General features: G+C 43.2%; 1 protein-coding gene across 1 annotated transcript in view; it reads right to left on the reverse strand.

Moving 5' to 3' along the window:
- Nucleotides 1–1,300: 1,300 nt before the first annotated feature.
- The window catches only part of BMX (BMX non-receptor tyrosine kinase), a 59,104-nt gene continuing 35,896 nt past the window's right edge, over nucleotides 1,301–24,508 (reverse strand). Inside the window, exons 11-19 of the mRNA XM_056131260.1 lie at nucleotides 24,087–24,166; nucleotides 22,579–22,706; nucleotides 18,971–19,045; nucleotides 17,655–17,826; nucleotides 13,575–13,791; nucleotides 12,250–12,314; nucleotides 9,485–9,603; nucleotides 5,884–6,041; nucleotides 1,301–1,375 (exon numbers count right to left, since the gene is read on the reverse strand). Of these exons, the coding sequence (XP_055987235.1) occupies nucleotides 1,301–1,375; nucleotides 5,884–6,041; nucleotides 9,485–9,603; nucleotides 12,250–12,314; nucleotides 13,575–13,791; nucleotides 17,655–17,826; nucleotides 18,971–19,045; nucleotides 22,579–22,706; nucleotides 24,087–24,166 (1,089 nt within the window). The remainder of the gene's footprint in view (nucleotides 1,376–5,883; nucleotides 6,042–9,484; nucleotides 9,604–12,249; nucleotides 12,315–13,574; nucleotides 13,792–17,654; nucleotides 17,827–18,970; nucleotides 19,046–22,578; nucleotides 22,707–24,086; nucleotides 24,167–24,508) is intronic.

Below are 24,508 nucleotides of genomic sequence, written 5' to 3' on the forward strand. Positions count from 1 at the left end.
CGTAACATCTTTTTTTTTAATTGAATCACCATGAGATACACAATTACAAAACTGTTCATGCTCAGGTTTCATTCATACAATATTCCAACACCCATCCCTCCCCCTGTGTACATTTCCCACCACCAATGTCCTCAGTTTCCCTCTCCCAATCCCCCAATCCCAACTAAGAACTACATGCTGAAAGTAGGTAAAGGAAGAAACATGAAAACCTCTCAGACTGTCTGCAAGCCATAATGCTCTTAACATCTTTTAAAATTTATTCTCTGACCTAGCTTGGTGTGCTCTCTGGGCACCACCAGTTGTGGTTCCCAAATCACAGCCAAATAAAATAGAATAAAATTTTCTCTCCATGAAACAAAGTTAGTATATGACTGAATTTGTTTTCTTTTGTTTGAGGGCCACACCTAGCGGTTCTCAGGACTTATTCCTAGCTCTGGTCTCAGGGATCACTCCTGGCAGGGCTCAGGGGAATGATATGTGGTGCTTGGAATCAAACCCAGATGAGCCGCATGCAAGACAAGTGTCCTACCCACTGAAAGGTCACTCCAGCCCCTTATTAAGTATCATTATTTAATTCTAGACTGCTATTTGTGTACAAACGTGAGAACACAGGGTCATTGTTCTCATCTGGATATCGGATAAGAACTGGGTCACGTGGAGTGAATAATAGACAACTGATGCCCACCACATATTGAGCCCCTCTCCCCACCCCAGGCACTTTGGACTAGCTACCTCAGCAATATCTGAGAGCTTGTTAAAAACACAACTTCTCAGGGTGCGCTCAGATCTGCTTTTTCAGAATCTTTGGAGTAGTTCCTAAGTCTAGGTTTTATTAAACTCTCCATTTGATCCCAATGCATGCTAAAGCCTAACACCACTGAAACAGGAAAGTCAAGTCCACATTTTCTGTACTTGTTAATAGCATTGTTAATTATCATGGAGGTGAAACAATAAGGAAAAAAGAAGAAATATCCCACAAATATTTCTGTTTGGTTTAGTTGTTACACACGGCACATACCCTCTCTATATTGCAATCAGAAGTGTGTTTTTGCTATAGGCTGAGAAATGTACTATTAAGAGCAGCATAAACAAAATTTACTAATTTGACCTCCATTCAAGGAAATATTTTGTTTCCTACCTTGGCCATTTCTAGATACTATAATAAACAAACAACACTCAGAATACAATTAAGATGAACAAACTAAATTGCATCATCTGTGCCTTGCTACATTCCTTCAAAAGGATGAAAATGTTGGCCAACACTTGATATTCACTCTCATCAGATCTCCTAATTTCTTCTTCAAGGCTTATCTTTCTCCTGAAGATTTTCAATGGAAGACAGCAGTTGCTGAAATGTGGGCCGTTTTTCTGGATGCTAAATGAAAGAAAAACAATGGTTGAATTTATGATTATTATTAGTTCAAATCACATAAATAGTTGCATCTCAATCCTAAAGCTAGCAACTTTTTAAATTTTTTTTAAATTTTTATTAGTGAGACACCATGAGGTACAGTTGTAGATTTACAAATTTTGTGCTTTAGTTTCAATTATACAATGATCAAATACTCATCCCTCCACCAGTGCCCATTTCCCACCACCATGGATCCCAGTATTCCTCCCCCCACCCCCCATCTCACCCTGCCTCTGTGACAGGGCATTCCCCTCTGTTCTCTCTCTCCTTTTGGGTGTTGTGGTTTGCAAAAGAGGCATTGAGTGGCAACCATGTTTGGTCTATAGTCTACTTTCAGCATGCTTCTCCCATCCTGGGAGGATTCTCCCAACACCCTCCACAAGAAGAAAACATGCAACCACATCAAAAAATGGGGCGATAAAATGAACAGAAACTTTCTCAAAGAAGAAATCTTAATGGCTAAAAGGCACATGAGAAAATGCTCCACATCATTAATTATCAGGGAGCTGCAGATTAAAACCACAATGAGATATCATTTCACACCACAGAGACTGGCCCACATCCACAAGAACAAAAGCAACTTTTTTTAATGTAGAAAGACGACTGACATTTTCTACTGAAGAGATAACAATAAGAGCCCTAAAAATGAGAAAAGGGGAAGTATATTTCCATAATATCTGACTACTACATGGAAAAACCAAAAGAAGAACATAAAGTCAAACCAAATGATAAAGGAATTCCTCAAAGGAGTGATAGAGAAAAGTTACAAACAAAATTAACAACCTTTATATGTATACACTATATCCAATTAGCAGGTGTCATGAGAAAGAAAGCCCCACCTCAATCGGAACAAGGATGGGGGTGTGGCTTAGCAGTAGTGTACATACCTTGCTTGTTGTGAGGCCATGGGTTTGAGCCCTGATACTACATGTAAAATTGCAACAACACTTAAAATAAGATGTTAGTCAGAATGTTCCTTAATGGTCAGGGAGATAGTATAGGGGTTAAGGCTCTTGCCTTGCCCACTTGGTTTGATCCCCAGCACCTCATGCTTGCTTGAACACAACTTGATATGGGCCACCCACCTCTTCCTGACAAAATACAACTTTAAGATGAAGTCTTCTTGCACTGTTCACAATAGCCAAAATCTGGAAACAACCCAAGGGCCCTACAACAGTTGACTGGTTAAAGAAACTGTGGTACATCTACACAATGGAATACTATGCAGCTGTCAGGAGAGATGAAGTCATGAACTTTGCTTATAAATGGATAAACATGGAGAGTATCATGCTAAATGAAATGAGTCAGAAAGAGAGGGGCAGACATAGAAGAACTGCACTCATTTGTGGAGAATAGAACAACATAACATGAGGCTGACACCTAAGAATAGTAGATACATGGGGCAGATAGATTGCTCCATAGCTGGAAGCCTACCTCATGAGCAAAGGGGAGAAGGCAGCTGGAATAGAGATGGGCTCACTAAGAAAAAGATGGCTGGAGGAATCGGTCAGGATGGGAGATGTGTGCAGAAAGTAGATAAAGGACCAAACATGATGACCTCTCAGGGTCTGTATTGCAAACCATAATGCCCAAAAGTAGAGAGAGATTATGGGGAATCATGTCTTCCATGGAGGCAAGGGGAGGGTGGGAAAGGGGGGTATACTGGGGATATTGGTGGTGGGGGATGTGCACTGGTGGAGGGATGGGTGTTTGATCATTGTGTGATTGTAACCCAGACAAGAAAGCTTGTAACTATCTCACGGTGATTCAATAAAATTTTTAAAAAAGATGAAGTCTGCTTAAAAACATAACTGAAAAGTACAAATTGTGGACTTGAACACAGAGACAAACACTGCTTGTTCATGAACAGGAAAAAAATAAATGATTTAGAAGAGACCACATTTCCCAAACTCAGAGGTAAACTAAATAAAATTGCCTCTAATATACAAACAAACTAAACAAGCTGAACAAATTGATTCTCTGGCTTATAAAAAATTCTATTATGCAAAAATTTGGGGGAGAATAGGAAGAACTATGTGGTTGAGAGTATTAGCTTACCTAATACTTCCTGACACACAGTAGAATGTCTCTACCATCTCATCAGGGCTGTGCTAGCAAAGAGCAGAGAGACCAGGGTGCAGAAGAGGAAGTCAGTCCCCAAATAAACCCAGACACATCCCTATACCAGTGGTGGCACTCAAGTCACCCATGCTGTGGGCATGATGGAAAAAGTCATCTCTGTCAACAGTCTATAACCAGTTTGGACCCGCCCTAGCCACTCTGGGAGCTTGTAGCACTTCAAACACTACATTAGAGGCAGAAAAGGGCACCATTAACTCTTAAGAGGCCGGAGTGATGGTACAGCAGGTAGGGCGCTTGCCTTCCATGCAGTTAACCCAGGTTCCATCCCTGGCATTCCATATACTCCCTTATATAGTCAGGAATGACTCCTGAGAGCAGAGCTAGGAGTAAGCCCTGATCACCCCTGACTGTGGCCCAGATGAAAAAGAAAATGAAGGGGTCACCTTTAGTAGGACTCCAAGTGCTGAAGTGTAGGAAATCTCAAAGTGCTCATTTTCCAGGAGCTAATTTCAGGCTAGAGGAGAAACTGGTCTAGTATGTGATGGAGCCAGCAAGTCTTCCAAGGCAACAACAGAGGAGCTTAGGAAGTCAGTAGGTTCTGGGAAACAATTTGTTCCTAGCTCCTAGCAGAGTGACTTGTAAATATGTACATAACAACCAGCACCGAGAACACTTAGTGTTTACCAAACACCGCCTTAAGAACTAGAGAGCTGTCATTCAATCCAGATAATAGTCATGGGAAGTATATCAGCTAAGTACTGTTAGAGTGAAGAACAGAGATGTTAGGAGGCTTGTACATGGTCACACAACTAGTACTCAATGCAGATCTTCTGGCTCCAGAAGCCACTGCTTGGTTACAACTATGAGTCTCTCACTGGTGAGTGAATGAAATCTGAATGTATGAAAGCATGAGTGCAGCATTAAGCCCTTTGGTGAACAAGGAAGAACCTTAGAAAGTCTAGGAATAACGGGCTATTACATTAAGGTTCTTACCTGGGGCACCAGCTCAAAGGCTGACAGTGCTTAGTTTAATCTCTCTGCTCATGGCCCCCTCAACACACTGTTTAGCCCTGGTGGCCCCAGCACCAGTGGTCCTGAGAACTGAATAATCAGGCCCACACAATAGGGTTGAGCATCACCGGAATGGCTTAAGCACTGTCTGTTATCCTCCCACATTAAATGAAAGTTCCCTATTATCACATCTCTGTCAAAAGGTTTTAATGACTCCCTGTAAGAAATGATTCACCCACTCTGTTTCTTTTCAGTCAGCCTGAAGATCTGGACTAACTTCCAGCCTCCCCAGCAACAACTAGAGTCAAGTGTGCCACGTTAAGTCTTGCTTCCATGCCTGTGCTCATGCCAGTGCTATCCTCTGGACCCCCTTAGCCAGGGTCTGCACTCTACTGCCAAAGATGTTGGGCCCAGGTTCCCTGCCTCACTCAGACAACAAGGCATTCACAAAGTTGGTCCCTCCTCCTCTGAGCTCTTCCTGTTCTTGTCAATGCTTCTCATTTGGAAGTATAATTATAGTCAGTCCAACTATGTGTGTGTGTGTGTGTGAGAGAGAGAGAGAGAGAGAAGGATGGAGGAGGAGAGGGAGAGAGACTGCATTTGGCAAGAGCAGAGTTATCCCCCTTAGTTCTACGAACTCGGTAGCTACTTTGCAAAAGCAACCTTCCTTTCTTTCTTCCTTCCTTCTTCCTTTCTTTCTTCCTTCCTTTCTTCCCTTTCTCTTTCTTTCTCTTTCTCTCTTTATCTTTCTTTCTTCTTTATCGTTCTCTCATTCTTTTCCTTTCTTTCTTTCTTTCTTTCCCAAAATCAACCAAGCACTAGCACCTGAAAATCACGTGTTCATTCTTTGAGTCACATCTCTGGCTCTAATCCCCAGCGATTCTGATCCATGCTTCCCCCATAAGAGACTTTTAACATCTACCTGCGTGAACTTCTATTCAGTAACAAGGACAGAAGGGTGTTCGTTCTGTATATATACACGAGTTTCCATATTCTCTCTTGCACCTTTTCTGCTTGCAGAGAGACTCCCATAGGCTATTGTTAAGAACAGCAACTCATGTCCTAGCCAGCCTGCTTCTTTTAGTTCTATGACTTTGGGCCATTTACTTAACATCTATGGGCCTTTTCTCAGCTCATTTTAGCCATTATCTGGACTTGCATTAGAGTGCCCTGATGACAAAAATGAGCCGTAGTCAAACAGTTCTTAGAACCATGTTGGACATAAGTTGTTCAGTTATTGGCACCTCCAAACACTTGACGACTGGCTCCAGGGACCATGTCTCCTGATTCTGCATTTGATGCTGCCCTTCCCAGTGGTAATGCGGCCCCCTCCCCCAGGCACCTGGCACCCCCTCTGCTTTGCCAGGTGCTGCACTTGCCTCATGCCAACAGCTGTACATGATCTGGTAGATGGTGTCCGAGGCCAGTTGGGGCCGGTACAGTCTGTGGCCCTGGGTGACCTTCACCACCACCTGGGAGTTGTCGTACAAGTCGTAGGGCTGCTTCCCCAGAGTGAACACTTCCCACATCAGGATCCCTGTGCCACGCAGAGGGGCAGCAGCGAGAAAAAAGGAGAGAGAGCCATGTCAGAAGGGGGCATTGATGATGACAGTCACACACCTGGTCGGGAGGGGCAAGGGACCAAAAGAGGGAAAAAGACAGGGTAGTGGTGGGCCTACACGCACTTCCGGAGCCAGGGTCTCCTCCTGGGTTACTTGAGACCTCAATGGCTCTTCTTACTGGTTACTAGGTGAATAGGAAGGGCAACTCCAGAGAGAGCTACTGTATGGGGTCGAAGTTCACGGGGTGATTGGGACCGAGAGTGGGGCCCTGGTTCCGTGTGACGGGGACCTCCCGTCCCAGTCCTCCCTCGGGGCAGATTGAAGTTTTTGACCTTTGTGGCACAGCAGTGTTGTGCAACAAGCTGATTTGGACGATGAAATTGCCTTTCAATGGAAAGTTAAAGGGAAATTATTGCCAAGGTTCTGTTTTATTACCATGGTAGTATTTTGTGGGCCAGATATCCTTTTAAGAACTGAATAAAAGGGGCCACAGCGATAGTGCAGCTGGGAGGGAGTTTGCCTCGCATGCAGCTGCCATCCCCAGCATCTTATATGGTCCCCCAAGAACCTCCAGGAGTAATTCCTGAATACAGAGCCAGGAGAAAACTCTGAGCATTGTTGGGTGTGACTATGCCCTCCCCACCCCATCCCCCAAAAAAGGCCAAAAAAAAAGAACTGGATTAAAACCACTGACTCCTCCTTATGGAGATGAACAGTGATTGGGTGTTTGACATCTGGGAGGCCACAGTCCCCTAGTCCAGGGATACTGGACTCAAGGTAAAGAGACAAAGTGCTCTTCCTCATGCCAGTCAAGAGGGGGACATTCAGGGGTCAGTCAGATCTCTTGCATGCATAGCCTGGGCAGCTCTTTTTTCCGGATTTAATTTTAGGACTGATTTACAATATTGATAATGGCAGGGATTCATGTGAAAAACATTGCAACACCACACCCTCCACCAGCATCAGTTTCCCTTCAAAACTCTCTTTAGAAAAGACATTTGGGAAACTCTTTGAACAGCTCTTCACTCAGATTCCCAGTGTAGTAAACTATGTAGAGATTTTCACAGAGTTGTCTTTCAGAATCAATAGAATAAAACTCAAAGAGTGCCAGATTATTTAAATCACACGATGGCCCTTGGCTAAAGCAGCAGATTTCAGCAGTCAGCTTCAAACACCTGGAAAACCAGGAGCATATACAAAAAGAAGAAACTTGTTCTAGAACTGCGAAATCCAAACTAACGTCATTGAATCTTAGGGCTGCAAATTTTATGTGAAATCTTTACAGTAGGGCAACACAATATGTTGTTATGTCTTCATTTAAAAATAAACATTTCAGGGCCAGAGTTATGATTCAGCGGGAGAGCAAATGTCCCCCATGTGTGAGGCCCTGGGTTCAATCCCCAGTACTGCAAATAAAGCCCTACATACTGGGGGCTCGAGCGATAGCACAGTGGGTAGGGTGTTTGCCTTGCATGCGGCCATCCCGGTTTCCATTCCCTCATCCCTCTCAGAGAGCCCAGCAAGCTACCGAGAGTATCCTGCCCACACGGCAAGCTACCGTGGTGTATTCAATAAGCCAAAAACAGTAAGAACAAGTCTCTCAATGGAGATGTTGCTGGTGCCCTCTCAAGCAAATCAATCAACAACGGGAGGACAGTACTACAGTGCTATCTTGGTTGGAGTCCTTAAGAATTGCTCTGGTTTGTTTTGCACAGCCTCTCTCCAGTGAGTTTTGGGGCAAATATTAAGAACAGATGCAGTTTGGGGAAGCATCCAGGAAGTACCTGGAGCCATGTGGTATGGCAGGGAGTGAGGAGCAAGCTGGGGAGTGCAATATTTTACCCCAAGTGAGCTGTAGCTACTGAAGATACTGATTCTTAAAAATAACTTTCATCAGGTATAGCAATTGATATAAAGTGATTGAAACCAAGTTTGGCAAATTAAACTGCGCGAATGACATCAAGAATTCACCAGAATGCTCTTTCTTTGATATCCCCTTTCCTATTAATCTTGGATTTCCTTTTTTTTAGTTTTTTTATTTTTGCAGGAGGCAGTTGGGGAGAGGCATATCCGGCAGTGCTCAAGGCTGGCTCTGTGTTTAGGGATCACTGCTGGTGGGCTCAGGGGACAATATGAGGTGCCAGGGACTGAACCCGGGTCAGCCATGTGCTAGGAAAGTGCTCGTCCTACTGTACTATCGCTCTGGCCTTGCATTAAGGGGGCTGAAGAGATAGTACAATGGGTCTCACGCTTTCCTTGCATACAGCCGACCCGGCATTCACTGCCAGCACCCCATATGATTCACTGGGTCCTTCCATCAGTGATCCCTGAGTGCAGAGCCAGAAGTAAGCCCCAAGTACCACTTGGAGTGGCTCCAAAAATTCAGACAAAAAATTTAAATTTGAGATATAAAACTAAATGGCTAACTATTTTTCTGCTTTTGCCAATAGTCTTATGGGTTTTGTATAGAAAGTTAAATTATGCTTATTGAGCAAGGCAGGCATGAAATAGGTCTCAATTGTATTTAATGTCTTCTACATCTGGATGAGCATTTGGAAAACTCATCCTGGACCCAGCTGATATTGACTGTAAACAGGCCTGACATTCCTCACTAAGGAAAAAAACAGCTAAAGACCTATAAAATCGTAACTGAATAATAATTTTTGCTTTCTAATTACCTTTCCTAAATTTTCATACAGACCTTTCAATAAAATAAGGCTCATAAAACTCTTTCTGTAGAGAAATACATAGTGCGTTAAGCTTTGTGATGTGTTATGCAGTATCTGGATACTGCTGTGTTTTTGCAGCACAAAGTCAGCCACAGATCCTGTATACAGTGAGGGGGGTGGAAGGATTGCAATCAAACCCTATAGTAACAGGCCATGGGACTTGATCCTGGGCTATGATTTACTGATCCCCTCATCTAAGTGTGGGTCTTAACGAAGACACTGGTTGAAGTTGATGGGGGCCAAAGAAATGTGTGGTACTGGTGTATACACCAGGCAGGTGCAAAGCATCCACCGAGAAGGGACTGACTCTCACCACTAGCTTCAGAGAGAGCTTACAGGCTTCATTTTCAGTCCTTGGGTGCTTTAGATATCATGGAAAACTTGGTTTTCTCTTTCAATGACCCCTTTTTTTGAAAACTCTTTAGAGTCTTCCATGAAAAGCTTTCAGTCCCGTTGGTTTTTGGGAGAAGGTGCTAGCAAGATGAGATAACACAAAAGGTGGCAGACATCAAGTGAGTGGCCAAGGAAAGGTCTTCAACATTGTGGATCCCTTGCTTGTCTCAGGCAATAAAAGTAATGTTGTAAGCACAAGAGACTTTTGCTACCAAAGGATGTTGCTGCATTTGTGGTTTCCTGTTGTAGAAACGAGCTTAAGAAACAGCCTTGGTCCCGTGAGGTCACATTCTTACCGAATGCCCATACGTCCGACTTGCTGCTGTATTTGAAGTAGTGAAACACCTCCGGGGCTGACCACTTGACTGGAAATTTTGTTCCTACTGAGCTGACATACTGGTCATCAAGAACATACCTGTGAGGGGAAATCAAAAGACCTTAAGTCACCTGGTTGTGCATAATGGGAGGAGCTTGGAAGCCCTCCCCCCCCCCCCATTTCGCTGCAGAGATTCCAGCTGAAGGCCTTTGGGCCATCCAGTCTCAGTCAAATTCTTGGGTCTTCTGGAGGCCCCCTGTGCACCTCTGGGGTGGCCCTGATGATCCCTCGCACCACAGGGTCTTAGCAGGGCTGCATGCTCAGGTCCTTGCATTTAACTGCTAATCTGGTTGGTCAAATATTGGTGGGAGAGGCCCCCAGACCTTCTGAGCTCCACATGGGAAGAACTTATCGCCAAAAATAAAATATGTAACCTTGGAAACACCAAAGTCTAAGCGCAGAATAGTGGGTCAATACAGAAAACACAGAAATGTAAAAATGAAATCAAGATGTTTCAAGGACCAAGGAAAGTCACAAGCATCCGAATGATGTGAAGACAGAGCTGTGTGACCAACATGGCCTATGCAAGGCTTCCAAGATTCCTTATTCAGACGAAGACCATGTCTCCCTTTTCCTAAGCTATCAAGGCATTATTTCTTCTTTGAGAACAGGGTGTGCTTCTACCTCCTAGTCCTGGACACTTCTCCTTTCCCTAAGTAGCTGTGAGCAGCACTTCCTTGTGTGCTTAATAGTTACATGTTTGGAGTGTTGATATAGATGACCACTTATATTGGTGTGATGCCCTGCCAACATTGAAGGGTCCTAGAAGAGAACTACTTCCTGATCATGAAGTTTGGAATATGTGTGTGTGTGTGTGTGTGTGTGTGTGTGTATTGGGGCTGGAGCCATAGTACAGCAGGGAGGTCGTTTAACTTGCATGCGGCCAACCCGAGTTCAATCCCCAGCATCTCATATGGTCCCCCAAGCACTGCCAGGAGTAATTTCTGTGTGCAGAACTAGGAGTAACCCCTGAGCATGAGCATTTCTGGGTGTGAACCCCCCACAAAAAAAGAAAAAATATATGTGGAGTTTCAAAACCACGTTTTCCAAATACTGGATTAGCCTTGGTCAACCCTCCACATTTCTTTGAAGCGGCATTATTCCTCCTTGGAATTATGTGAGTTTATGTTGAGTGAGAACAATTTTACACCTGTATTTTGTATCAATGGCAGGATCATCTGCCTCTCCTTTTGTCTAAACTGTGGGCAGGTTGAAGGCAGAGATTATCACACTTATATCAGTATCTCACAGAACTCTAAAACACTTAACAAGTTCTTGATAAATGTTTACTGACTGAAAGGCCAACCTGAATGTCTTTATTTCCTATGAAAAACTGTGAAAATAGACTCAAATTTAAATAGTAGGATGACTTGAAATCAGGGAAATGAAAGGATCCTTAAATCCAAGTTTATGCTTTACTTGGTGATACAGAAAATTTGATGGTATGACAATAAAAACTCATCTTAGCTTAATACATTACCCACTTGTACACATATTAAGAAACAGAAAGGAGAGAGGACTAAAAGGTTAATGCTTCTGGGCATTTATCCTAAGGACATGAAATCAGTAATTTGAAAGGACATTTGCACCCCTATGTTTACAACAGCATTATTCACAGATGCACAAAAATAGACTAAATCCATATATCTATGGTAATATGACTGCATAAAGCAGCTTTGGTATGTCCATCTGACAAAATACTGTCCAGTTATTTAAAAAGATGAAATTGTGCCTTTTTGACAACATGAATTGTACTTGAAGTCTTTGTGCAAAGTGAGTAGGAAAGTGATAGATGGTTACCATATATTTTACATTCCACATATGCATGATTACATTCATATATGGAATATTACTAACAAATTAATCAGACTGATAAAACACAACATAAGTAATGCTTAGACTTTTCTGGTTACTAGAGGGACAGGGGGAATGGATGGAGAGATGGTGGAGCGTTACTGTGATAGTGGCATGGTGCCCTGACGGTTGCTGTGGTGAGGCTTATTCAAATATTGAGGTGTGATGCTATGCTCCCAAAGTTATATAGTGTTATAAAGCAATAAACGTTGCTTTAAAATGTTCCAGGAAGATGTCACAGGGGTCTGGGGTGCACACTTTGTATGCACCCAACCCTGGTTTGATCACTAGAAATTCCACGGTCCCCTGAACATCGCTGAGTCCTAGAACATCAAGAGTTCTTCCCTGGAGGCCTCACCCACCAAGCACCATCAGGGTTTTCCTACTGGTCCCCGCCATCACAGAGTCCAAACAGCATCACTTAGGACCTTAGGGCTCACACTTAATCGGCTCCGGTCTGACAGGCTGATTATTGCTGTGAGAGGCTCTTCGAGCATTTTTACTCCCAGAATAAAAGCAATATGAAATACATTGATGGGACTAATACAAATTAAAAATGGAATATACTAGATGTTGATAAAAATAGGTGTCTAGGATTTCATTGAACTTCCTCTTAAGTTTAGAAAATATTTACCAGGGTGTGGAAAGAATTAAAAGGAACCTTGGATAATTTCTAAAGAATTCTATCTCAGTGAAGAAATGAGATGGTCAGAGGTTGGAAGGGGAGGGACCCAGATAGCAACGCCCCAGTTCACAGTTCTATATCCCCATAAAGCGTTTAAATGAAAGGAAGTCCTTCTGGCACTAGTTGCACCTTTGGAACTGGCTTACCTAGTCATTCCAAAGTCAGAAACTTTCACTGTGAGATCACTGTCTACCAAACAGTTCCGAGCAGCCTTTGGAAGAAAGACAAAATTACCAAGCAGGAAAAATGACCAACAGTCTCCTGACATCAGAATCATTTTTCTTCAGCAGAATATATAATTGCTTCTCAGAACTTCAAAGGCTGCCTTTCAAAGGCGTGATCTGAAGTACAGATGTTGTCTTTTTTCATTTGCACCTTTTAACTTTTCAAATTGGAAATGTGCTCCTGCATTTTCTCCCCATCGTTCATCTCAGCAAACAGCATGAACGGTGTTGCACATTAAGCAAGAACCTGAGCTCATTAACATGATGAAAAATTTCATTTCTAGGGGTTCCTCTCTACCACTGGAAAACTGTGTTGTAATGGATGCTTTTAAAGCATAAATGCTGCACCAGAGACTTTCAGAAGGCACTGGCTTAGCTGTTCCTAGCACGTTAGCTCTTTGACACAAGACAATCTCTAAAAGATAAACACCAAGTGAATAGCAAGCAGAATACTCCCCACTCCTACCCTGGCCCAAATATACAAATTTCATTTCCTTATAGACTAGGGCTTTTGCGGTTTGACTTGGTTGGTTTTCATCTCTGTAACTGCAATTGAGGGGAACGACTGCTAAGTGTTAACTAGGCCCTTCCTGGAATAAAAGCCAACTGGGGGTTAACAGTTCAGAGAAACACTACACACACCAGTCTTTTCCATCTGTTTTCCTTCATACTACACCACGTATAGGCCATGATGGCTTCTACTCTTCCTTTTTTTTTTTTTTTTGCTTTTTGGGTGATGCACAGGGGTTGCTCCTGGCTCATGCACTCAGGAATTACTCCTGGCAGTGCTCAGGGGACCATATAGGGCTGGGAATTGAACCCAGATCGGCCGTGTGCAAGGCAAATGCCCTACCCACTGTACTATCCTCCAGCCCCTCTTTCTGATCTTTAAATATTTTCTTTTAAAATTGTGATTTTTAGGGGACTGGAGAGATAGCACAGTGGGTAGGGCGTTCCTCGGCATCCCATTAGGTCCCTTGAGTACCGCTGACTCAGGAGTGATTCCCGTGTGCAGATCTAGGAATAACCCTTGTGCGTGGCCCAAAGTCAAACAAATAAAAAAGAAATGGTGATTTTTTAGCAAAAGTATCATGTCCCTAAGCCTGTCAAAAGGGAACAAAGAGAAAAGATGCTCTCCTGGCCCTTTCAGTGTCTGTGTATGCATAGAGTGAAGCAGGGAGCCCTGTGGATTGTTGCCTTCTTTCCTTTGAGCTTGCTTACCAAGCTTTCCTTCGACCTTTTCTTACCAAGTCCCGATGTATGAACTGGTGACTCTCCAAGAAGGCCATGCCTTCACAAACGTCATAACACATTTCTAAGAGCTGGCAGGGTTCCAGGCCTTTCCCATGATTCTTCAGGTAATCAAGCAAGCAGCCATTGGTTATATATTCAGTGACTATGTATATCGGGTATCTCTTCGAACACACTCCATAGAATTTTACCAGCTTGGGATGGCTGAGTTTCCTGGAAACAACAGATTTTCGAAGTTCAGTACTGAGATGCCACATGCCATTTTCCACATCTTAAAAACAATCCCTTGGGACCAGAGAGACAATATAGCAGGTAAGGCACTCACTTGCCTTGCAAGCCGCTGACCCAGGTTCAATCTCTAGCACCCCATATTGTCCCCTAAGCCTGCTAGGAGTCATCCCTGAGCATAGGGCCAGAAGTAAGCCCTGATCACAGCCAGGTGTGACCCCCAAACAAAACAAAAATCCTTCTCAGATTTATGGGGTTTTTTTGGTCATACCCCCATTGCACTTGGGAAAGGAAAGAGAAAGAAAATTTTAGGAGCACCTTTGTATTAAAATGATAAAAATACTGCCTAATTTTAAACAATTATACTTCCAGCAATAATTTAGCATTTGTAGGTACTTTCTTCCTTTTTCCTACAGAGAAGCAGTGGTCTGTTCCCTTAGAGATTCCATAGTCTTCCACGGTCTCTTGAGAACTCCCATGACTTATTTGAAGGGAGCTACATGCACTCTAAGAGCATTCACCTTCATGTCTAGATATTTCCTTCTGAAAATGTACTTACTTAATATCTGGATGTGAAGAGCAAAGGCAAAATGAAAATAGTCATGTTAGAGAAGTGATATTAGGCACAATTTTGATTTCTGCTCAAAAAGACTAATTTTATACTATTATGTTACTTTTCAATAATAAATTAAGAAACTTGCAACCAAATTTATAGCATTTCTGGTAGGATATGACATAGCCATTACAATACTCATCAACTTGCCATTATGAATGCATCTGTTCCTATAAATTTACAGCACGATTCTTCAGTGTTCAGATGTGTGAAGTAGACATAAATTTAACATGCAAAATAAGAAACTCTTAATGAATGAGGATTTATGAAATATTTCATTTTCTTCTTAGTGTAACTATAGGGGAATATCTTATCATACTATTTCTTTATTAATCTTGCAGTAATTTAAAGACCTGCACAGAGGGCTGAAGATATAGCTCAATGAACTGAGTTCATGATTTGGATGTGGGAGCCCAGGATTTGATCCATTGAACCATATGATCCCTCTGGGAACTGCTGGGTGTGTTCCTAAAACCAAAGTAAAATAAAGACCTAAATGGCACTCACTCACTCCCTTAAAAGGGAAGACCTATGGTTGGAAAAAAGTCCACTGTCCAATAAAAACTATTCTTTGTACAAATTCAATCCCTTGCCATGGAACTCATAATAGGAACTCTATCACGATCACGATCATCCTGTTGATCATCGATCTCCTCGAGCAGGCACCAGTAACATCTCCTTCATCCTAGCCCTTGAGATTTTAGAAAGTGCCATATTCAAGGCTCTTTCAGGGTCAGGAGAATGAGACTCATAATTGTTACTGGGTTTTGGCATATTGAGTACACCATGGGGAGTTTGCCAGACGCTGCCATGCGGGCAGGATGCTCTCGGTAACCTGTTGGGTTCTCCAGAGTAAGAACTAGATAATAAGATGTCGCATGGCTGCATTAGCTGCTGCGTGCTTCCGGAATCTGGGTTTTATAGTCTCTGGGTCTTGGCCGTTGATGGGATTACCTGGCGCTGGGGGCAGTTGGTGGGTGTGACGCCTACCTACTGGAAGATGGGAGATCTGGGTGGAGGAGGTCCAGTCCCGATAACCGAGCAGGCTTGAAGATCTCAGCCCTGGGACCCGCATGCCTGTGTTCCTCTGCAGGTTCCTTCATGCATGTGGAGAGTGGTCTCAGCATGGCTGTGGATTCTATGCCAACTGATACTTCCCCCATGGAAAGCCTTTCCCTATTCTGGTCCACTCTAAGATTTTCATTATGACAATGTGATTTGTCACTGACTCCTGATTACCAGTTTTTAAAGAATGTTACTCCGAGACACAAGAATTATATCATGAGTCTAAGGAAATTTCTGAAATTTCCTTTTCTGTTCCACAAAGGAAAACATTAAAGGAACCCTTCCCATTTTCATGATCATCCTATTGCCAAAGTTATGACAAGTGATATCACTCCTGGGGACCATGCAACTGGACCATGCAGGGACCCTTGTTTAAAGGTTATTAAGAATTACAAGAGGATGGAAGCAGAGCATTAAATCTGAATGCAGGATCTGGGCCTAGTGAGAATACAGGTTGTACGGCTCATGAAACTTGTAGCTATCTAGTACCTCCTCTTCTAAAAATGTTCTGACTTTCCTGATTAAAAAAGGGGCTAAGCACACGGACACTGAACTGTCTGGTGAGTTTGCATTCTCCGCTTTGGGCAAGTTATTTACCATTTCTGTGCTTCAGTTTCCCTGTAAAACAAAGATAACAATAGTACATCTTTTGAGACTTCTTATGAAGATTGAATATTTGGGCTTAGAGAAAAAGCCTGTAAGCTCTATCTATAGAAGCCTTTCTATCAACATTCAGAAAGTGCTCTTTTTTTGCAGTGGATTTGTGATTTCACTGACCTTTGACCCAAGTCCTGCTATAGCACTGTTTTTTCTACCCTGCTAAGTGTTTCCTAAAAGGATAACCAGCTGCTCCAATCTGCTTCAGACTGTAGGGTTTCTTGGTCACAGGACTTTTCAGTGCGAAGACTTGGATAGTCTCCAACTGATCTGGGTAGTTGGTCAAGCCTTCAAAGTCTGATACACCATCTGATAAACAGTGGTAAAAAACATTAAAATATTTCTTTGAGCTTACATAACAGAGAGGAGATTGGATGGGGATGGGGAGAAGATGTATCGCCAAGAATATGTGCCTGGAGCTGAGATCCAGTAGGAACGTCATCTCCACTTACCAGGTGAGGCAAGAGGATGGATGGGAAGGAGACTTTTAACGGATGGCATGGACAGTACAGGAAGGAAGTGGATATTGTCTTCAGTGTTACTTTATTTCTGACCTGTAGTTGTTCCTGCCTTAGGCATGGGTTTTGTTTTGTAGAGACACAGTCTGTTTCTCATCCTACTCTGCCCCACCCCACAAGGAAGCCACAGGGCCAAGGAGATATGCCCACTCAGGATTGTTGCCACTTTCTGATCATCCTTAGGGTATAAGGACTCTGAAATCTCCTGGACAGGACACATGAGACCTCCTGAAGACCTCCTGCACAGGACGCATGAGTTATTCCTGGGTCTTTTCCCCCAAGAGTGAACCACACTAGCACAAATTGTGGGTCTGTATATATGGTTCATGAGAGAAATAAAGGGAGCTTGAGTCCTCTAGACGATGTACATTAGTATGGAACTCAGGGAACAATGGAGCTGGGGGATGGGAGGAGAAAGGGGGTGTCTGGGGGACTTGGAGGCCCTGGGCCAGGCCAGGCTTCTCTAAAGATTCTTGAGAATTCTAAATTCAAATAGGTCTTTCTGGTTACTATGAAGGTATACTTTCAAAGGAGAAATATGGAACCTCTTTGGTTTGTCTTTTGGACCACTCCTGGCTCTGGGCTCAGGCATCACTCCTGATGAGTCTTGGGGACCATATGCAGTGCTGGAGATCGAACTCAGGCCAGATGCATGCAAGGCTTACCTGGTGTACTGTCTTTCTGGCCCCAGACCTTTTTGTTTCAGGTTTCTGGGCCATACCCAGCTGTGCTCCAGAGATAGTCCCGGCTCTGTGCTTAGGAGTGACCTCTGGCAGTGCTCAGGAGACCTTACGTGATGCTAGGATTAAACCAGCATTAGTCCCATGCAAGCCAAGTACCTTATCCACTGCATGGTCGCTTCAGTTCACAGAATCTATTTGACGTGTGCTCACTTAATTTTTGCATTTCTCTGTTGCATAAACGCTCACTCCAGGCCTTGCAAATGTGACAGACAGGACTGAGGACTCAGCTGGTATTGCTCAGACAAAACTTACATCATGGTCTGGGCCTCCTGGAAGAATTCATCTTCTGACATGGAGCCCTCCTTGATCATTTTCACAGCAACATCGTATTGCCCTTTCCACTTGGCCAGGTGGACCACTCCAAACTGACCGCTTCCCAACTGCTTCAGCACTGTAATCTCTTCTCTTTTCAGCTCCCAGATGTCTAACAAGGCAAAACGGACACATTTTAGGTTTGTGTAGAAGGCTTTGGGGCTAACAGTTTTCCAAGTGATTTTTTTTTTTTTTTTGCTTTTTGGGTCACATCCACTCATGCTCTGGGTTCCTCCTGACTCTGCACTCAGGAATTACCCCTGGCGGTGCTCAGGGGACCATATTGGGATGCCAGGGATCAAACCCAGGTCAGCTGCATGTAAGGCAAATGGCCTACCCGCTGGGTTACCACTCCGGCCCCTCCCAAGTGATTTTTGATTTTAAGTTTTGTCTCTCAAAAAATCCCCAAACGCTATAGTTTTCTGACCTACTTAGACCACACAGTAATGCCAACTTGGATTGCATTGGAGGCAGATACCATTATTAACTACAAACCTCAATATCTTGACTAACTAGAGGTATCTGGGCATTGGTATCAAAATGTACTCAGTGCTCTAAGCTCGGTAAAACATTATTACATTTTCTTTCCTTTTTCTTTCTTTTCTTTCTTTCTTTCTTTCTTTCTTTCTTTCTTTCTTCCTTCCTTCCTTCCTTCCTTCCTTCCTTCCTCTTCCTTCCTTCCCCTTCCTTCCTTCCTTCCTTCCTTCCTTCCTTCCTTTCTTTCTTTCTTTCTTTCTTTCTTTTGTTTTTGGAACACACCCCATGGTTCTCAGAGGTTCCTCTTTACTCCTGGCACGGTGCTGGGGGGACCATATGAGATGCCGGGGATCAAAGCTGGGTTGGTCACATGCACGGAAAATGCCCTACCTGTTGTACTATTGCTCCAGCCCGCATTACACTTTCTTATAAAACAAATTAAATTGTTATCTGGGTGGATCGCATTATCCTAAGCACACAGGTTGAAGACAGGCTCCCCTAGACAGGCACAGAACAAGAGGCAGGAACGGATAACGGGATCCCATGGGGCTGATGGCAAGTCTAAGCACAGAAACAGACAATACTTTGGGCATTGCTGAGGAGATTTCAGATTTAAGAGAACTGAAAAGGGTTTGCTTTTTAAGAAAATGAACAAATATATCTGAAGCCTTCCCAATTCACAGAGACTACCTTCTTGTCTCTCTGCGTTTTTCAAAAATGACTTACATGTCTTTTGAACCAAAAATGGAGGGAAATGAAGCCCAAAGATAAGTCCATACCATTTCCCAAGGACGCGAAGCTGGGAACCTTGTTGGTTGTGGTCGACACAGGGTGACGGAGTCGTGTGATCATGCCTGCAACAGAATCAGTGTCACATGAACACACACCATAGCATGTTGTCACGTGGTCACTTTACATCCCCTACCTTCCGGGAGCTGAACTAGCAGAGCTAAGGCTGTGGCAAGGCTGAAAGAGAATCCATTTGGAACATATTCCTTTTCTAGGTGGATTCGTTACTGTGACTAACTAGCTCCACGCTAATTAAAATTTTAAATAGTAAATGCTAATTCTAATTAAAGTTTTAAAAGTAAAACCCAAAATTAAAAGTGTAAAACAAAACCAAAGTTAAAGAGTAATCACTCTTTATGCAATTTAAAGTCTCCACAATGTGACTGGATGGAATCTTTCAGTTAATTTTTTTCCATTTTTATTTTATGGAGCGATAGCACAGTGGGTAGGGCGTTCGCCTTACAAGCGGCCAACATGGCCGACCTGAGTTCGATTCCTCCGCCCCTCTCGGAGAGCCCGGCAAGCTACCGAGAGTATTCGATATGCCAAACACAGTAACAACAAAGTCTCCAATGGAGACGTTACTGGGCCCGCTCAAGCAAATCGACGATCAACGGGAGGGCCTTTACCTTTACCTTTACATTACTTTGTTTAAATATGTACATGCAAAGCACATATATATTTGTCAAGACATCAGAACATTGCATACAGTTACAAAATAAGGGACAGGAATGGTAGTACAGTGGGTAGGGTGTTTGCCTTGCACAAACCTAACCCAGATTCTAACCACAGCCTCTCAGAGGGTCCCCTGAGCCCACCAGGAGTGATTCCTGATTGCAAAGCCAGGAGTAACCCCTAAGCACTGCCAGTGTGCCCCCCAAAATAAGTTAATTTTTAAAAACTGGAGTCTTTTACCGAAATCATTGTCACTGTCACTGTCCTCCCGTTGTTCATTGATTTGCTCGAGCGGGCCCAGTAACGTCTCCATTGTGAGACTTGTTGTTACTGTGTTTGGCATATCGAATACATCACTGGTAGCTTGCCAGCCTTTGCCTGGTGGACAAGATACTCTCAATAGCTTGCCGGGCTCTCTGAGAGGGGCAGAGGAGTCAAACCCCGGTCGGTTGGGCCGGGCAAGCAAGACAAACGCCCTACCGCTGTGCTATTGCTCTAACCTGCTAAACTGCATTAAATGTATGAAATGGTCGATTCATTTTTATTGTTTAAACTGAGTTGTGGTAAATCTGGATGAAAATAATTACAGTATTTATGGTGATGATACAATTCTTCAAAAACGTCAGTGTTTGCAGGGCTCAAGGGAGAATGCATGGGGTACAGCTTTTGTCTTTCATGCAGCTTCCCCCCCCTTTTGAATCATTGGTACCACATAGGGTCCCCTGAGCACTGCCAGGAGTGACCCTTCAGCACAGAGAAGGGGTTAACCGTGTATATTCCTGGGTGTGGCCCCAATACACCCCCACAAAACAATTCATGTTTGTTTCAAACATAGAAAGGTTTCCAAGTCCTGGGAGATCCCACACATGTGTTTTTATATGAGTAGTTTCCAGACCTTGTAAATTCAATAACTTTAATGGGGCTGGAGCGATAGCACAGCGGTAGGGCGTTTGCCTTGCACACAGCCAACATGGCCAACCCGAGTTCAATTCCTCCACCCCTCTCGGAGAACCCGGCAAGCTACCGAGAGTATCTCACCGGCACAGCAGAACCTGGCAAGCTACCCGTGACGTACTCGATATGCCAAACACAGTAACAAGTGTCACAATGGAGATGTTACTGGGCCCGCTTGAGCAATGGGAAGAAATAGGTGATGTAGCTTTTAGAGAAGCTGAAGTAAGCTATATGCATAAATATGAAAAGACTTCAGAAACAAGTTGAATAAAGAAAGGAAGTGGAAAAGTAAAATGTGTAGAGGGAGATCTTTGAAAAAATGAAAGGCATACATGTACAGGAATCCACAATGTGTGTTCCTATATGATGAATGGTAAGTGTGATTGTCATCACAGAAAAAAAAAACATCAAAAACATCAGCACAGACACAAAAATAACCATGAAATTTTCTCCTCCAATGCCAACTGTTTCTTAGCTGTTTCTTAGTGTTTGCATCTTTCGATCACCTTACTTTAACAAAAAGAGAAGTGCTTACAAATATTTAAATTGGGATTTTAGGTTTTTTGTTTCAGGAAGCAAAATAGTTTTTATTGGATGAAACTTACTTAGAAGGATGCGGGCGTGCGTATGCTGCAAAAGCCCATGTGCTGCTTGAGTCCAGGTGGCCAAGCACATGTGGTGCCCAAGCAGATGTGTCACCCGCATCACCCCTCTTGAGATGTGAGCTTTCATGCTTTTGTGTCTCATGCTGGGATGAGTGTAGGGACTCTGCCCTTGGAGAAGCCTGGGATCTCTCTTAAGCACGTCTCTCTCTGTCTCTCTCTCTCTGTCTCTTTGTCTCTGTCTCTATCTCTGTCTGTCTCTGTCTCTCTCTTCCTCTCTCTCTCCCTCAAAAACCCTCCAAATAAAATTCTATTTACTTAAAAAAAAAGAAAGATGTGGAGTTCATGCCCAATTCAATCAGCTAATCAGTGGCTGAATAAATAGCAGTACTCCTACAAAAAAAAAAGAAAGATACGAGTGGGCTAGAAGGAAAGGAAGTCGTGTTCAAGAGAGAAAGAGCAAGTAAGCAAGAACAGAGACAGAAAAGAGATGTGTTGCGGGGCTTGAAGGAGCACACCTTTGTTTTGGTTTTGGGGCCACACTCATCAGCGCTCACTGGCTACTCTTGCCTCTGTACTTGGGACTTGTCCCCAGAGATGCTGGGGAGGTGTGGTGCTGGGGTTCAAGCCTGAGTCTCCGCTAAGCAAAGCATGCACTTAGCCCTTTGAACTCTCTTCCCGGGTCCTCACTTCAAACCTGTTCATATTTTTTTCATCTTTCAACATTTTAATTATTTATTATTTATTTATTTTACAGACTTACAAGCTTTCATGATTGCATTTGAGTCAAACAATGTTCAAGTACCCATCCCACCACCAGTGCCCATTCTCTACCACCAACGTTCCCAGTATCCCTCCCACCACTCTCACCCCTTCCCACCTCCTGCCTCTGTGGCAGGCACCTTCCCTCTTACTCTCTCTCTCCTTTTGGGTGTTATAAACCTGTTTTTTGGATTTTTGGGTCACACCCGGCAATGCACAGGGGCTACTCCTGGCTCATACACTCAGGAATTACTCCTGGTGGTGTTCAGGCGACCATATGGGATGCTGGGAATCGAACCCGGGTCGGCTGCATGCAAGGCAAATGCCCTACCCACTGTGCTGTTGCTCCAGCCCCAACCTGTTCATATTTTTATGTGGAGCATCTTTACTTCTATTTCACTCAACTTTTTTTCTTGACATTAGAGAGTTTATAATGTTAGATTGCAGAAAATATAAGTTAGAGGCCACAGGAGGCAGAGAATATGAAAGCATCTTCCCCACTTTCATGGTTCTCTGTATAATAATGACCATCAGCGTGCTTAGTAGTAACCAGGGAAACTGATATTTATTGAAAGAAGCCATAAAAGAAAACTGAAATAAGCTACCTGCTGAGTTGTGCTGATGATAGTGAATAAGTTCTGGAATGGAATCAAAACAGTAGTTTTCTGCCAGGTACAATTTGTTCTCAGCATTTGTATGCACATGGTAATGTTTGACTGTTCCTGTTTTGTCACTGGTAAGGAAGAAAGAATGTTAAAACACTTATAAGAAGCAACCTGAGTTTGAATTAACAATGCGTAATGATGACTAAAGTTGCGTGTGCGAACTGTTGAAAGGGAATTCAGAAAGCCTTGCCATGTGGTAAAGTAAAGTAAAGTAAAGGCCCTCCCGTTGATCATCGATTTGCTCGAGCGGGCCCAGTAACGTCTCCATTGGAGACTTTGTTGTTACTGTGTCTGGTATTTATCTGAAGTAATCTGTGATGCTCCGAAGTTACTGAAGAGGCATCTTTCTGAACTCCAAGTAGCTTTTGTGTACATCTAGAATTCAGTAGAATGAAATCCCCACTTCCTGGGCCATTCCTTCTTGGGGAAGTATAAGCTGGGATCGATCTGTGTTTGGTGCTTGAGAATGCTGCTGTTCAGTTCTCAACTGTTATTCTGCACACCAATTTTCTTTTAGATTAATAATGGGGATGAAAATAGGGAACTTAATTTGGCTGGGGTGTGAGGGGGGTATTCGCAGCCAGAGCAAAGAAGAGGGTTCTTGGGGAGGGATCCTGCAGGCTGAAAAGTGCTGTTCTTTCCTGAGAGAATCACTCAATTATAGATATTTAACTAGGAGTGTTAATTTCCTGACAATCCTGTAATCATAATAAAATGCAGTTAAGTACTACATGTTCAGGCTTTACCATAGTCATGCACATATCCAGATTTCAAATTTCACATTAAGTCCCATTAGCTTCATAATTATGTTCTATAAATTCAAAGTTATATCTATAGTTTCATGACAAATTTGCTTAAAACTTAAAGTCCTAGAGATAAGAGTGATGGTGGTTTACCTTTAAGTCTAGATGCCTTGTTGAATACTGAGCACATAGATTTTTTATCTAATAAAGACAGCTTAGATAAAGGGTGGAAGCAGCCCAATGAGGATAGCTCGCTAGATAGATGCAATCCAGGGCACACAACTACACAGCTTCTGCCTTCTGCCAACTCTGACCTTGATGGGAAGACTTACTGGGGGTGGGGTAGGTCTCAGCTCAACAGCAGGGGTTGAATGTGTAAGGGTTTAGGGTCCATTGCTGTTTTCCTCTTGTTTAGGACATAGGAGAGACCTGAAGAGCGTTCCCCAGATTCTTGTGACACTTGTTCACTAAGGCATGCATTGCACCAGGCACCTGGCTGCGCTCTACGAAGCACAGGGTTCACCCACAAAACCATCCTCTTGGAAGTAGGGGCAGAGGGCAACTCTAAATGGTCGCATTCGACACATACTTTAAGCCTTAACTTCTGGAGTTTACAAATAGCATCTTATTCCAAAAAGGTGATTGACCACGGTAGCCAAAGAACAGACACAAAAGATAAAAGAACGAAATCCATGCCATACTCACTTCACAGCCTTACTAAACAAGGACACTGTGTACATTCCAACCTGGCTGGAATTTCTAACCATGAATGCTCCTTCTTTTCCCTGGAAAGGAAGGAATATGTGGAAGGAACAGGAAACATCTTCATTATTCTTGAAAACGATTTTTCCTGGTAGGTGGTGAAACATAGCTTTTCGATCTAGTTAAATGTCACTGATGACACAGATTGTTCAACAGTTGGCATCGAAGGAGGCCCATCATTTAAATCTCCCCTCTTCTCACTCAATCTTTTTACAGCTCTACCCCCAGTGTTTCAATTCTTCCTCTGTGATTAAGTTTTAATTCTGACTAATCATGTTCTCTTTTTTGTATTTGAGCAAATACGTGTTTTTCCTCTTTCAACGATAAAATTTCAAAAAACACATGACATTATATCACACCCTTGG

The sequence above is a fragment of the Sorex fumeus genome, unplaced genomic scaffold (genome assembly GCF_029834395.1).
Source record: "Sorex fumeus unplaced genomic scaffold, SorFum_2.1 ptg000086l, whole genome shotgun sequence".
Classification (NCBI taxonomy): Eukaryota; Metazoa; Chordata; class Mammalia; order Eulipotyphla; family Soricidae; genus Sorex; species Sorex fumeus.